Source organism: Eptesicus fuscus, chromosome 2 (genome assembly GCF_027574615.1).
Source record: "Eptesicus fuscus isolate TK198812 chromosome 2, DD_ASM_mEF_20220401, whole genome shotgun sequence".
NCBI classification, from domain to species: domain Eukaryota; kingdom Metazoa; phylum Chordata; class Mammalia; order Chiroptera; family Vespertilionidae; genus Eptesicus; species Eptesicus fuscus.
Window position 1 is genome coordinate 1923942 of NC_072474.1, and position 14553 is coordinate 1938494.

General features: G+C 45.1%; 1 protein-coding gene and 1 pseudogene across 1 annotated transcript in view; one reads left to right on the plus strand and one right to left on the minus strand.

Moving 5' to 3' along the window:
• THSD4 (thrombospondin type 1 domain containing 4) overlaps positions 1-14553 on the minus strand; it is a 764623-nt gene that overhangs the window by 587251 nt on the left and 162819 nt on the right. The window contains exon 6 of the mRNA XM_054725222.1: positions 6552-6654. Coding sequence (XP_054581197.1) covers positions 6552-6654 — 103 coding nt within the window. The remainder of the gene's footprint in view (positions 1-6551; positions 6655-14553) is intronic.
• LOC129150974 (cytochrome c oxidase subunit 7C, mitochondrial-like) overlaps positions 9961-14553 on the plus strand; it is a 28827-nt pseudogene continuing 24234 nt past the window's right edge.

The following is a 14553-nucleotide window of genomic DNA, read 5'->3' on the forward strand; positions in this document are numbered from 1 at the left end:
AAAAAGAAAAAGCTGTTGTGACTAATCTTAAATCCTCTTTATGGACATATGATTGCTTTCATTTCTTTTGAATGTTTGTTAAATGGTGAAGAGTCTTTCTATAGTAGCTTGCAGAGAAGCAATAATATACTTGCTCCTGGAGGGGCAAAACTGACTATTTTCCATCTTTTCTTCTAGGATACAGTTGGCTCAGAGATACCATTATATTAACCCTGTATTTCTCTCTACAAACTTCATTCTCTCAATCTGTAGACATCCTCATTTCTCTACCATTCTAAGCAAATCTTTCTCTTTCCCCTTAACCTAGCAAAAACTCTCCATAAGCCTTCTTCATGGCAGTTTTTAAAAAGAAAGCTAGCTATACTCACTGATTACCCTCTTTATGTTCTCATCAGTACTGTTCCCAACAGCCCACTCTAGTCTTATTTTCTCAGTTCTCATTCTCCCTTTGACCTCTGCTCAGCTGTATTGACTGTGGCCCCCCTCCCTCTACTGAGAAAAGCGAAAATTTAATTACTCAGGTAGTTTTTACAATGAAAACAGGTACATAAAGACTCGTCTTAAATGCTCACACTATACAAATCCTGGCTACCATACACATTGCGTGAGAGTAGAGATTCAGTGGCCAGACTCTGGGATTTGAATTGGGCTCTTTCACCGGCCACCTGGGTGACCGTGGGGAAGTTCTTTAACTATCCTGTGGCTCTGTTTCCTCTCTCAAATTGGGCTGAGAGTGTACCCGCCTCGCAGGGCTGTTGTGAAGATTAAATGGTTAGCGTTTGCGGTTGTGTCTGGTGTGTAGCAAGCACTCAACAATTTAGCTTTTACAAACTATTTCTGTGACCTCACTTTGACCTCATTGTGGTGTGTATAATAAGAGAACTTTGTAAACCACAGTACTTTATTAACACAGGAAATGCTACGAGGCAGTACAATGCCTGACGCCCTCTCTTCTCTAGTTTACTCAATGGCTGAGCCTCTTTCCGCTGCTTCATTAGTGTGGAATACTCTAAAGCTCCTCCCTTGACCCTCTGACCTCATGATTCTTTGAGGACTTACCTTCATGGTGGCTTTAATGATGACATCAAGTTCAATGACTTCAAGTATAGGTCTACAACTCTAAAGTATATCCCTTAAACTTCAGTTTCCATCTCCAACTTCCTGCTGAGCATCTTGTTACCATTCATTCCAATTCAACACGTTTAACACCAAAATCACCGTTTTGTTTTCACAAAGAGGTTGCCTCAGGATTTTGCTTCTCATTGATACACAAATATGCTAAGTAAATGTAGCCTAGTCTTGCCAAATATTCCTAGGGATGTATAAGAGACCTTAAGAAAGAATCGTGAGGGTATTATTGAAATACTAATACTTCTCTGTTTCCCTAAGGCTGCTCAGTACACTCTGAACTGTCCATGCAGGAGGGGTGTACTGGAGGAGAGAGTTCCAAGTACCTAGGAATGAAGCTGCTTCATTAAAACATGACCACCCTTGCCCTGGCCAGTGTGCTCCATGGTTAGAGCATCAGACCATGCACCAAAGGATCACAGGTTAGATTCCCAGTCAAGAGCACATACCTGAGTTGCAGGTTCAATCCCTGGCCCCAGTCGGGCACGTGCAGGAGGCAACCAAACGATGTGTTTCTTTCACATTGATGTTTTTCATTGATCTCTCTCTCTCTCTCTCTCTCTCTCTCTCTCTCTCTCTCTCTTTCTCTGTCTCTTTCTCTCTCTTCCCCCCCACACACTGCCTCCCTTCTACTCTCTCTAAAAACCAATGGGAAAAATATCCTCAGGAGAGGATTAACAACAACAACAACAACAACAAAAAAACATGAACCTCCTCATCCCAGGTTCACCAGCACTTGAACCTAAGCCTTCCTCTATCATGCACCACACTTTTGATAATAATTTCCATGTTTGTTTGTTTTTTCGGCATCCTTGCCCCATACCCAGCATGATGTCCATGCCAGGGCAGACTGCTGGACTGGTAGAGGAATCTGCAGCTCCCCTGGGCACCTGGACCACATTCCATCTCTGCACCTCAGAGCTTTAATCAAGAGAAGAACTTGATCTAAGTGGCTCGGAGCCTGTGGCTCATAAAGACTGTGGCACCTTCAATATCCCCTGCAGCAAAATCTACTATTTTTGCAAGCAGCCTAATAAAAGTCACCTAGACTTAAAGAGCAGGCATGCAGGAAGTTCTATCAAAGCGTCCTGCCTGTGCTAGTCGTTAGGGTTGCTCATAGATATCCCATTTCTCCTCCTTCGAGAATATGTGGGATGGTACCTCCCTGCTCCACTTGAAGTTAAGTGTGACATGCACCTTGCTTTGGCCAATGAAATGAGAGCAGAAGCTTTAAGAACTCATGCCTGGTGCACTTGCCCTTTCCCTGCCTCAGTGGAAGCATAACTTAAGATGCAGCTTCTACCAGCCTGGATCCCACATACTTCATTACATATGGAGCAGAGCAAAAGACAAACTTTTGTTTGTGGAATCAATAGGATTTGCAGGTTCTTTGTTACTGCAGCATAAGCTTGTTACTCCTGACAGATACAATGGCCCTATTCATGCGACCAGCTGGCAACTTCCAATTTCTGACCTAGCCTCACCTCTGACTTTTAGATTTCCACTCTGTTCAGTTCAGTCTCATGGCTCCTTGGTGCACTTAAGCTACCCAAACCCTGGTTTATGGGTTAAGACCTGCTGCTGTACAGCCCACAGTAACTCAGCAAACTCTGGACTCTAGTGCTGCCCAAACCTAATACTCTAGGCATGGAAACAGGCACAATTTCACCCAACTGCAGCATCTAAATAGTCTTCCTATTAAAGTGTCCCATTCTAGCTAAGTTGAGCATATAAATTTATTGTCCAAAGTGGTTTTGAGAGTGCAAGGGGAGTGGGGTGACAGGCTTAGTCATCACTATTCTAGGCAAATAGGGATGCTTCAGCCCCTGAATTCTACTCTGTCATCTTCACAATGGAGTTCTGGGGCTGTGAGAAAAATTCCTAGAGGCCTTATCTGGGGATAGATGACCATTCCCAGGAAATGTGATTAAAGGCCTAAGAAAAAGCATGTGGTGGAATTAATGTGTTTATCAGAGAGTGGACTCTGCTTTTACTATTCCATGCGGCCTTGGACCAAATGGGTGCAGCTGTTTCCCTACCGGCGATAGCAGTACACATCCAAACAAAACCAAGAGCCCATGCAAAACCCAGCCATCAAGTATGAACACCCTGCAGACACATTAACAGCATCTTCCTCCCACGGGTCAGCCTGGGAGTCGTTTCAGAGGAAGAATGACAAAATCAAGAAAACAATCTTAGCAGCAAAAGTAACCATTTAAACACAACCACCGCTGATGCAACTTCAGTGGCCACGGGCCCCTCCTCTACTAGGCATGAAACATTAAAGCTCAGTGAATATTTTTAAAGAATGTTGAATTCTCTAGGTAAAGTAACACATTGTAGAAGACAGCTGATTTCTCTAATCTGCTGCTATTCTGCATTTTTCTTTACTTTGTGAATCGTAAGGATTCTAATTGGCTCCTTCAAAATTTCAGTGGTCAAGAAGTATATAATGATTTTCGTAGAAGATTCTGTTTTTCAGTCTGTCCCAATCCCCACTTCCCCAGGGCTCCACTTTAGATGATATGGGTCCCCAACCACAGGGTTGTCACATCACCTGAGCTAGTCCAAGTACTCCCATGTCTGAACTCAAGTCCAGCGAAGGGAATATGAGCCAAACAAGATCACAGTGTGTTTTTTCTGGGATTGAAACCATCTGTGGGTATCTTAGATTTCTAAGTGGCCATACAATATTACCACAAACCGGTGGTTCACAACAACAGGAATGTATTCTTTCACAGTTCTGCAGGTTAGAAATCCTAAAGCAAGGTGGTGGTGGGGCCATGTGGGGAGGAATCTTTCCATGACTCCTCCTGGTTTCTGATGGTGCCAGCAGTCCCTGGCTTGTAGCCGTATCACTCTGACCTCTGCTTGGGTCATCACATGGTCACATCTCCCCTCTGTCTCTGTGCCTGCGACTTCACAGGTGTTCTCCTGTCGGTGTGTGTCTCTATCCTCTTGTCTTTTTACAAGGGTGCCCATCATACTGGATTAAAGGCCCACACTACCTCAGCATGTCCTCCTTTATACTTACATCTTAATTACATCTACAGACCCTATTTCCAAAAGAGATCACAGTCACAGGTACCAGGGACAGGACTTCCATATACTTTAGGGGGGACACAAATGAACCCATAACACTAAATGAAAAAGAGCTTCTCCCACTGATTGCCAGGTAAGCCCGCCCTCCCACCAGAGAAGTAAACAGAACCACGAGATGGAGAAAGACCGGAAAGGAAGGGCCCTATGTTATTCAATTCCTGGAATGCATCTATGTGCCAAGCCCAGTCCACTTCTTGGATTTCCCAATAGCATGACCAACAAAATACCTTTCTTACTTAAATCCATTTGGAATGGATTTCTGACACAATCAAGAGTCTAATTAATACATCTACCAATGAACAATACTATATTACTGGCATGAGCAATAACTGTTGAAATTAAGTGATGGGTATATAGGAGCTTATTATTATGCTAATATACACTGAGTGGCCAGATTATTATGATCTCCTAATGCATAATAATCTGGCCACTCAGAGTGTTGTGTGTGTGTGTGTGTGTGTGTGTGTGTGTGTGTGTGTGTGTGTGTGGTTGTGTGTGTGTGTGTTTGTGTATTGGAGGCCCAGTGCATGAATTCGTACATGGCTGGGGTCCGGCCAGCCTGGCCAGGGGGAGGGAACATGGGTGGTTGGCTGGCCTGCTTGCTGGTTGAACTCCTGATCGAGGGGACAATTTGCATATTAGCCTTTTATTATATAGTATATACACTGAGTGGCCAGATTATTATGCGTTCAGAGATCATAATAATCTGGCCACTCAGTGTGTGTGTGTGTGTGTGTGTGTGTGTGTGTGTGTGTGTGTATACCGTATTTTCCGGCATATAAGACGACTGGACATATAAGATTTTCCTGGGTTAAAAAGTGGTCTTATACGCTGAAAAATATGGTAAAAATCTATGCAGCTTTGAGCACAAGTCACTTCACCTCTAAGATGGAAATACCGTATTTTCCGGCGTATAAGATGATTGCAGGGGTAGGCAGTTGTGGGGGGCCAGACCTGCAGGGGAGGCCAGTTGGGGGCAACCAGGCCTGCAGGAGAGGGCAGTTAGGGTAGACCAGGCCAGCAGGGGAGGGCAGTTGGGGTGACCAGGCCTGCCGGAGAAGGCAGTTAGGGTAGACCGGGCCAGCAGGGGAGGGCAGTTGGGGGTGACCAGGCCTGCAGGGGAGAGAAGTTGGGGGGGACCAGGCCTGCAGGGGAGGGCATTGGGGGTGACCAGGCCTGCAGGGGAGAGAAGTTGGGGGGGACCAGTCCTGCAGGGGAGGGCAGTTAGGGGTGACCAGGCTGGCAGGGGAGGGCAGTTAGGGGCAATCGGGCTGGCAGGGGAGCATTTAGGCGTCAATCAGACTGGCAGGGGAGTGGTTAGGGGGTGATCAGGCTGGCAGGCTAAAGCGGTTAGGGGCAATCAGGCAGGCAGGCAGGCGAGCGGTTGGGAGCCAGCAGTCCTGGATTGTGAGAGGGATGTCTGACTGGCCAGAAGTCCTGGTTTTGGTATTTAAAGTCCTGGTTTTGGTATTTAAAGTTGGGGCAGGATAGGACCTAAACGGGCAGTCGGACATCTTTTGAGGGGTCCCAGATTGGAGAGGGTGTAGGCTGGGCTGAGGGCCCCACCCCCCGCCCCGTGCACGAATTTCATATATATGAAACTTTCTAAAATGAAAAGTTAAATCGAGGGTTAAAAACAAATTTCCCAAGACTCACGCTTAAAGTCCAGCACAACTTTGGAGCCTGCTTTCTTTGTGATGGAAACAAACAGCTCAAAATTTAACACTTCTCAATCCAAAACCCATGCTAACATCTGGATTTCAACAAAGATAAATGGTTCCGGGACCCAGAGCAGCACTGACAAGCTCTACCAAAATCGGATCTTCTGTCAGTTTGAAACAGCAGGAACCTTGGTCTATGGACAATGCCTGCCTATCACATTTCATCTTTGGAAATAGCATGTGAGGCTCCTCTCCCCCAACCAGGAAAGTCAAACAAATGTTAACCCTGCATTCCTGCGGTTTTCTTAAGCCATCACACCAGCCCTGGCAGCAGAAATCAAGGAAAAGGGGAACTCCATCCCGCTCACTCCTCACAACCTCAGTTTGAACCTCTTGCTCCAACCCATACCCCTCAAGCCCTGTCCTGACACACTCACCCTGCCTCCTCAGATTCTGCTTGTTCTATCAATGCCTCACCCATCTGACTGATGGTCCAGGGGTCACCTGAGCTAGACTATCTTTGGTGAAGACCCCTGCAGGCTCCCCTCTGCCCAGGGGTCATATTTCCTCCTCTATTGCCACTCTGGTCAACCTGAAGGCAACAGGGTTAAAAAAGCAGACAAAAATAATTCCTACAGACAGGGCTGGGTCTATTCTTACCTTCTGCAAATGGTTCCCATTCATAAAAGCGGCCCATGAATGGCTTGTTGTTGTAGGATGCACACTGTACCTCCCGAATACTCCTACTGCTTTCTGGACACACCTAATAAAGCAAATAGTAAATAAGCAATTAGTGTCCACCTTTCTGTAGCCCCAGTCAAATCCCAGGAGACTGCTCCAACTTTAAATACCAAAACCAGGACTTCTGAAAATTTGCTGATTTTACCTACATCAAAAATTTTAAATACAGATTCCAAGGCTTCACTCCAAGTTCACTAAATCAGAATATTTTTAAGGACACTAAATTTTTAGCAAGCTCCCCAGTTAAGTTTTAGAATCTGAAAACCACTAACCTAAACCTTCTGCTCCTGACAAGTTGGTCTGCTCACTTCCCTCTAAGAGGTCATCCATTTCTGTCTTTGCTCATGCCATTCATGTGTACGGCATAATATTCCCAGAAAACATGTATAGAGAGAGCCCTTACCATGTGCAGGCACTGCTTTAAACACGTTACACATGTTGACTCATTTAATCCTCACAACAACCAATGAGGTAGCTAAGAGAGTTTGCAGACTTCTCACAGATGAGCAAACTGAACATGGAGGAGCCACACAGCCCGCGAGGACAAAGGCTGGATTTAACTCCAAGCAGTCTGGTCCCCACCAGGCTGCATCTCAGTGTCCTCCCACCTTGTCTACATTCTGGTCTAAATTCTCTCCACCACCTAATGAAGGACCTCGCAGCCTTTAGCATACAAAAGCATCACCCAGAGGTCTCCCGGGAAATGCAAATTCCTACATCCCTCTCCCAAGGCTTATTTTTCATTAAGTCTGGGATGAGATCCAGTAATCTGTATTTATCTAATTATCCAGGTGATTCTGATACTCTCAACTAGTCAAAGAAAATATCCAGCTCCCTATGGCTTCTTTCTTATTTGTAAATACTACAAAAGAGCAAAGAGTGACATAAAATAAATAAATGTGAAGTAAGATAGTAAGATCAGAATCTCTCATCCAAATCATGGATAAAGTATGATCAAGTACTTTTTTAAAAAAAATATAGATAGATAGATAGATAGATAGATAGATAGATAGATAGATAGATAGATTTCAGAGAGGAAGGGAGAGGGAGAGAGAGATAGAAACATCAATGATGAGAGAGAATCATTGATCAGCTGCCTCCTGCACACCCCCTACTGGGGACCAAACCCACAACCTGGACATGTGCCCTTGACTAGAATCAAATCCGGGGCCCTCAGTCTCCTGGCCGACGCTCTATCCACTGAGCCAAACCAGCCAGGGCTTATCAAGCACTTTTAAACCTAGCTACACTCTGTTTAAGTGTGGAGTGTGTGTGTGTGAGTGCGTGTTTTAATAATCAGGAAGGAGAAGAAAGGAACCTGGCCCCTTAAATATTAAAACCCTGTATATAAGAAGTCTTTGGAATAAACTGTATATATCAGAAACACCATGTTTCCTGGAAGATGAGAGAACAGGAAGAGGAATGAAACCAGGTGGGAAGAGAGCATCTCCTGCTCAATAAAGGGCAGTCGGGGAGACTGCTGGTGCAACCCTGCAGCAGCCTGAGCCAAACCACGTGGAGGAAGAAGCCATGCAAAGTAGAACATGATGGAGACTGGTGGGAAAAATGAGCTCTGACATCAGTGAGAAGCTGACAGGCCAGAAGGCTCTGGAAGCCATGCTACTGGAGGCCCAAAAGTCGAACGCCAGGTGTCTCCAGGAAGGATTTGGTGTTGATGCCTTTTACAACCCTTTGGCCAGAATCAGAATTCAACTAGGATGTGATCAAGCTGGGCAGCTTGGGAGAAGGCATCATCCTTGCAACCAGAAGCAATCACAGGGCTTTTGCTAAAAATACAGATTCTCAGGCCTCACGCCATGGGAAGGTGGGGAAAAGGGCTTCGGAATAGATGCTGGATTTGCTCTCAGGTGACTCTGGTGCAGTCAGCCTGACACCAGACTGCACAGCAACACCCAAACCTCAGTCTCACTCCAAATTCCTTAATATGCAATCACAAAGTGGTAGAGCTGTGAGAATTAATTCCAACCCCTTTGAGGAAACTGAGGTCTGGAGAATTGGCATACTTTGCCAAAAGCCCCACAGTGATAAGAGACAGAGTCCAGAGCACTGTCACCCACTCTGGCTATAAAAAAATAGAGATCAGCTGCTGGGTGGCAGATTTTCTAAGGACACCAGACCAGAGCAAGTAGGCTAAATGTCCTTTTCCCAAATAACCACACTTATGTAAAGCAACCTGCTTAATTAACTCGCTGGCAGTTACCAGAATTGGAAGCTGCAGACCACAAAAACTTGGCCAGTCTGCTTAATCCCTTTCTCTGAACCCATGTACCATCAGAATCATTGTGAATTGCTCAGAATTTGATAATATAAATGTCTATTTTACCTACAACCCACTAAGTGAAAAAAAGTGCTAAAATGATTATGTGGTGTGTGTAAAGAGAGAGAGAGAGAGAAGTTTAAAGTGTTATCTCCAGAAGGTGGGTTATAGACATTTTCTCTTCACAATTAACTTTTGGTTTATTTATACTAACTTTTCTGCAGTAAATATGTAATATGTATGTAATAAAAATATATCAGAGTTGAGCTCTCCCAAACACATCTGGCCTTTAGCCACTTTACATGTGCTTCTAGTTTATAACCTCATGGTGTGTTTCAATGTCCCACTACTGCCTGGTGCTGATTACATCCATATGCATCTGCCAAGCCAACCAGTTACAGGTGAAAGATGGGTCATTCAGGATCCCCTTTCTCTGGTTATCAACAAGTACTTTACATTTGAGCACAATCTGAGGCAGGAGGACTTAGGTGGCATCCGTTCCACAGTAGGAGGTCACCTACAATTGTCAGGAAGCAGCCAAGCCCAGAGGTTGACTATCCAACTAGCAGTTAGCATGGGGAGGTACAGTAGGAAGTAACAAGGTACCCTGGTGATCCTGAGCAGGGACCCACATGATGCCAGGCAAGCTGCCAGTTAGAAGTAGGGCACTACTTCCTGGGAAGGAGAGGGATCTGGTAAGAGAAATGCAAGGCTCACAGGGCCCAGGTGTGGAAGTGAGTTACTGAGACAGAATTATGGTGCAGATGAGGAAGCAGAAGCTGGGGTGGTGGTGGTGATGATGATATTAAGAACAGGTAACTTTTATTGAGTATTTACTAAATGCCAGACACTCCACCATGTGATTTATGTACATTAGTTCAATTAATCCTCATGACACTTATTATACTCATTTTACAGATAAGGAAACAAAGACAACAAAAAGTTAAATGAGCTGCCCAAGATCATGTATAGGGCTAATAAGTGGTGGAGTCAGTATCTGAACCCAGGCACTTTGTGTCTAGAACACATGCTAGTAACCACTATGCCATGATGGCCCTTGAGACTGTGTGGACAGCAAAGTTAATAAGCAAAGAATTCTCAGACAAGAGGGCCTTGAATGCTGTTAGGAGAAATCCTAGAGGCCAAGGTCAGATTCAGCCTCTGAGGTATGGTGAAGTGATCCCGGTGTCAGGAGCTGGAAGCTGTGGGCTGAGGATGAAAACCAAGCTAGGCTGGAGAAATTGTTTCAGGTCTCTTTTGTAGTTTAGATTTGCTTTTACTTGTTATACTATTATCATTACATGATCTCCTCTCAGTTTACAGACTCTCTAAAATTAACATTACATTTCACATTAGTTATGGTTTAAGTGGGTCATTTCCTGATACCATAGACTGAGTCACCCTCACCTTATCCGTAACTGTTTGTTTTACACTGTGAGCTAGCTTTGGGCAGATTTTCTGCAGGCAGCAGATACCTTCCATGGACACAGATTCTTGGAATTTTCAGGCCAGAAAACTGTAACAGGGAAAAAGTCATGTTGATAGAGATCAGGCTCACTCAGGGTGGGGCCAGAAAAGACTGGAGCTTCGGAGCCAAGTGATGCCCCCTGGGAAATAAGCTCCTTCAAATGAATCTCTTCTTCCCAAAGAAGGAGGGATATATCCACTGGTCTCGTATAGAAAGAGGAAGAAGGATGCGCTTTAATGTAAAACTCGCAGGCCCTGTCCAAAGTTCCATCTGGACAACTGCCGGGGTTGCTATGAGTCAGGAAGAGCATTGTGGAAACTGGGCTGTGTTTCCAGTGACGCTGGCTAATCACAGATGACAGTGGGTCCTACCCCATTTCATGTTCCAGAGGCCACTGTTGGTGATCACACAGTTAATTTTCGGTCATTAATTACTTTCAGTTCCCCAGGAGACCAAAAGGCATCACCTGCAATGAAAGTGACACCAGGGAACATGAACTTGAAGTATGCCTGAGTAAAATATGCACTTTTTTAATCCTTTGCATTGCTCTGGATTCAATCCAAAGACCAGCTATCACAGCATCATATGATGTATTTAACATCACCACAATGAGGAAATCTAAAAAAAAAAAAAATCTAAAAACTATCCCCACACTATCATAAGAAAGTGGCTATGACCTTGGGCAAAGCACTTTGCTTCTCGAAACCTAAATTATTCTATCATTCCCACCTCCCAGGGATTTTGTGAGAATTAAATTAGTAATACATTAAAGTTTCTAGCTCATAGCAATGCTCAATTAATGTTAGCTGAATTGGAATCTAAATAGACATCACAGATGAAACCACCAGTTCCAGAAGCTGTAAGTTCCTGAAAGGTGGATGTTTGGAGCAAATATCCTCTCCTTTGTTTTCCAGCTATAGAATAATGTAACCATAGACCAAAATTTCCTACAAGTAATCCAGCACATTTTTCAACAAATATATTATCTGCTTTCTCAAGCTATTTGGAACAAACTCAACTTTGCAAAAACTCTTCTGTCACCCCACCACTGCCAATACACCTCTCATAGAAAGAGTATTCATTTTTATGAAGCCATAATTATCTTAATTCCAAAACTAGACAAAGACACTACAAAGAAAGAAAATTACAGGCCAATATCCCTGATGAACACAAATGCTAAAATTCTCGGCAAAATATTAGCAAATGGGATCCAGCAATATATTAAAAAGATCACACACCATAACCAAGTGGGGTTTATTCTGGGGATGCAAGGCTGCTACAATATTCACAAATCAATAAATGTGATACAGCACATAAACAAAATAAAAATCACATGATCATATCAATAGAGGCAGAAAAAGCATTCAACAAAATCCAGCAACATTTTTTGATAAAAACTCTCAGCAAAGTAGGAAGAGAGAGATCATACCTCAACACAATAAAGGCTATATATGACAAACCTACAGACAACATCATTCTCAATGGGCAAAAACTAAGTGTTTCCCTTAAGAACAGGATCAAGGCAAGGATGTCTGCTTTCACCACTCTTATTCAACACTAGAGGCCTAGTGCACAAATCTGTGCACCAGTGGGTTCCCTCAGCCTGGCCTGCGGGATCAGGCCAAAACTGGCTCTCCAACATCCCCCAAACTGTCCCAGATTGCAAGAGGGTAAAGGCCAGGCCATGGGACCCCACAGGTGCACGATCAGGGCTGGGGAGGGGTGTGGGAGATAGGCTTGCCAGGGAAGGACTGTGGGAGGGCTCTAGGGCTTGTCTGGCCCATCTCGCTCAGTTCTGATCAGCCGGACCCCAACAGCAGGGTAACCTACCAGTCGAAGCGTCTGCCCCTGGTGGTCAGTGCACATCATAGCAACTGGTCAACTGGTCGACTGTCTGCCCCCTGGTGGTCAGTGCACATCATAGTGAGCGGTTGAGTGGCCTTAGCATATCATTAACATATTATGCTTTGATTGGTTGAATGGACAACTGGACACTTAGCATATTAGGCTTTTATTATATAGGATAGTACTGGAAGTCCTAGCCACAGTGACCAGACAAGAAGAAGAGATAAAAGGCATCCAATTTGGAAAGGAGAAAGTAAAATTGTCATTATTCGCAGATGACATAATATTGTACATAGATAAACCCTAAAGACTCCACCAGGAAACTATTAAACTTAATAAATGAATTCAGCAAAGTAGCAGGATACAAAATCAACATCAAGAAATCAATGGCATTTTTATATACCAATAATAAACTCTCAAAAAGAGAAACTAAAAAAATAACCCTATTTACCATTGCAACAACAAAAAATAAGATACCTAAGAATAAACTTAACCAAGGAGGTAAAAGATCTGTACTTGGAAAACTATAGGACATTGAGAAAAGAAATAGAGGAAGATACAAACAAATGGAATCACATACCATGTTCATGGATTGGAAGAATTAACATTACTAAAGTGTCCATGCTACCCAAAGCAATCTATAGATTTAACACAATCTCTATTAAAATACCAATGGCATGTTTCACAGATCTTGAACAAATACTCAAAAAATTTATATGGAACCATAAAAGACCCTGCAGCAATCTTGAGAAAGAAAAATAAAGTTGGAGTGAACACAATACTGGATATCAAACTATACTATGAAGGCATTATAATCAAAACAGTCTGGTACTGGCACAAGAACAGGGATATAGATCAATAGAACAGATCAGAGACCCCAGAAATTGACCCACATCATTATGGTCAATTAATATTTGACAAAGGGAGTGAGTGAGGGTATGAAAGGAGAGTGTGTGGATGTGTGTGGTGTGTGTGTGAGTGAGTGAGGGAAAGTTAAATCTCGCAGGAGTAGCAGGGGCTGGCAGACCAGGCTCTCCTGGACAGGGAGAGACTACCACTGCTGCGGGCACTCCCTGGACAGCGGGACTCCAGCACGGAGCCCACACCATCTTTAGAACGGCCTTTTTTAGAAACCCATCAACACCACCAACAAGACAGGCCTTGGAACTGCCCCGGGACCCATCACCCACCACAGCCAATATCCTGCTACCCCAGCTGCAGACCCGCGGTCCTCCACATCCAAAGATATACCGTTCGCAGCAACTGTAAGTGCAGCTCCCTCTCCCCAACAGCAAAACCCTGGAGTCGAGCTTGGGCGCCCTCGCGCTCGCGATCCCAACCCCATAGACAAGCTAGGACACTTCACTCCGGGGCTGCTTGCCTCTCCTTGGGCAGCACACAGGAGACGCAGAGAGTGAGCGCACATGCTCCCAACCCCATAGACAAGCTAGGACACTTCACGCTGGGGTTGCGTGCCTCTCCTTGGGCAGCACGTGGGAGACACCAAGAGCACCTGAGGGTGTGATTCTGTACAGACAGGGGCGCGCGGCCAAGTAGTGGAAAATCTGAATTCCCTCTTCCTGGAGGCTTGCCCAGCTGCCCAACCATGGTGCCGGGACCCCTCAGAGTGCATCAGAGCTCTGTGCCCTGAGAGCGCACATCCGCAGATACGCCATCACAGGTGCCAGGTTCCGGCAGCTGGACACACTGAGCCCAACTAACCAGAGGGCTCTAGTGGGAGCCACTGTGAGCTCTCCTTGGGTGTGATCTTATACAAGCAGGAGGCGCACACCCCTCCAGCAGTAGAAGCTTTGAATTCACTTAGCCTAGATACTGGCCCACAGGCACCTCAACTGTGCAGCTACACTGTCAGGGCCCTTAAGAGTCCTTCAGTGTACCTCAATGGCAAACTAACTGGGTGCTCCTGTGAACCACCGCTGGGAGTAAGCACCTATCCACCACAGGTGCAACAGCAAAAGCTGGGTCTGCCCACCCCACGACTGCAGATCTCTGGGCACCTCAGTCACACCCCTCCAAATAGCAGGTCCCCTGAGCCCCAACACCCCAACAGACAGTTCCTGGGGAACACTACGAGTCCCTGCTGGGCATGCATGACTACAATTAAGGGTGCAAGACAGCAAAAACTTGGGACACTCCCCTCCACAGCGGCTGACTTCTAGACTCTGCAGTTGGGCCTCCCAAGCTCACAGGCCTACATCAAGAGAACCCAAATAGCTTGAGAGGGGAGCTACACTAGATTAACAAGCCCAGGAGAACTGAGAGATTACACCAGTGGCACCATCCCCAAAAGAACCTGGGCAGCAAAGCAA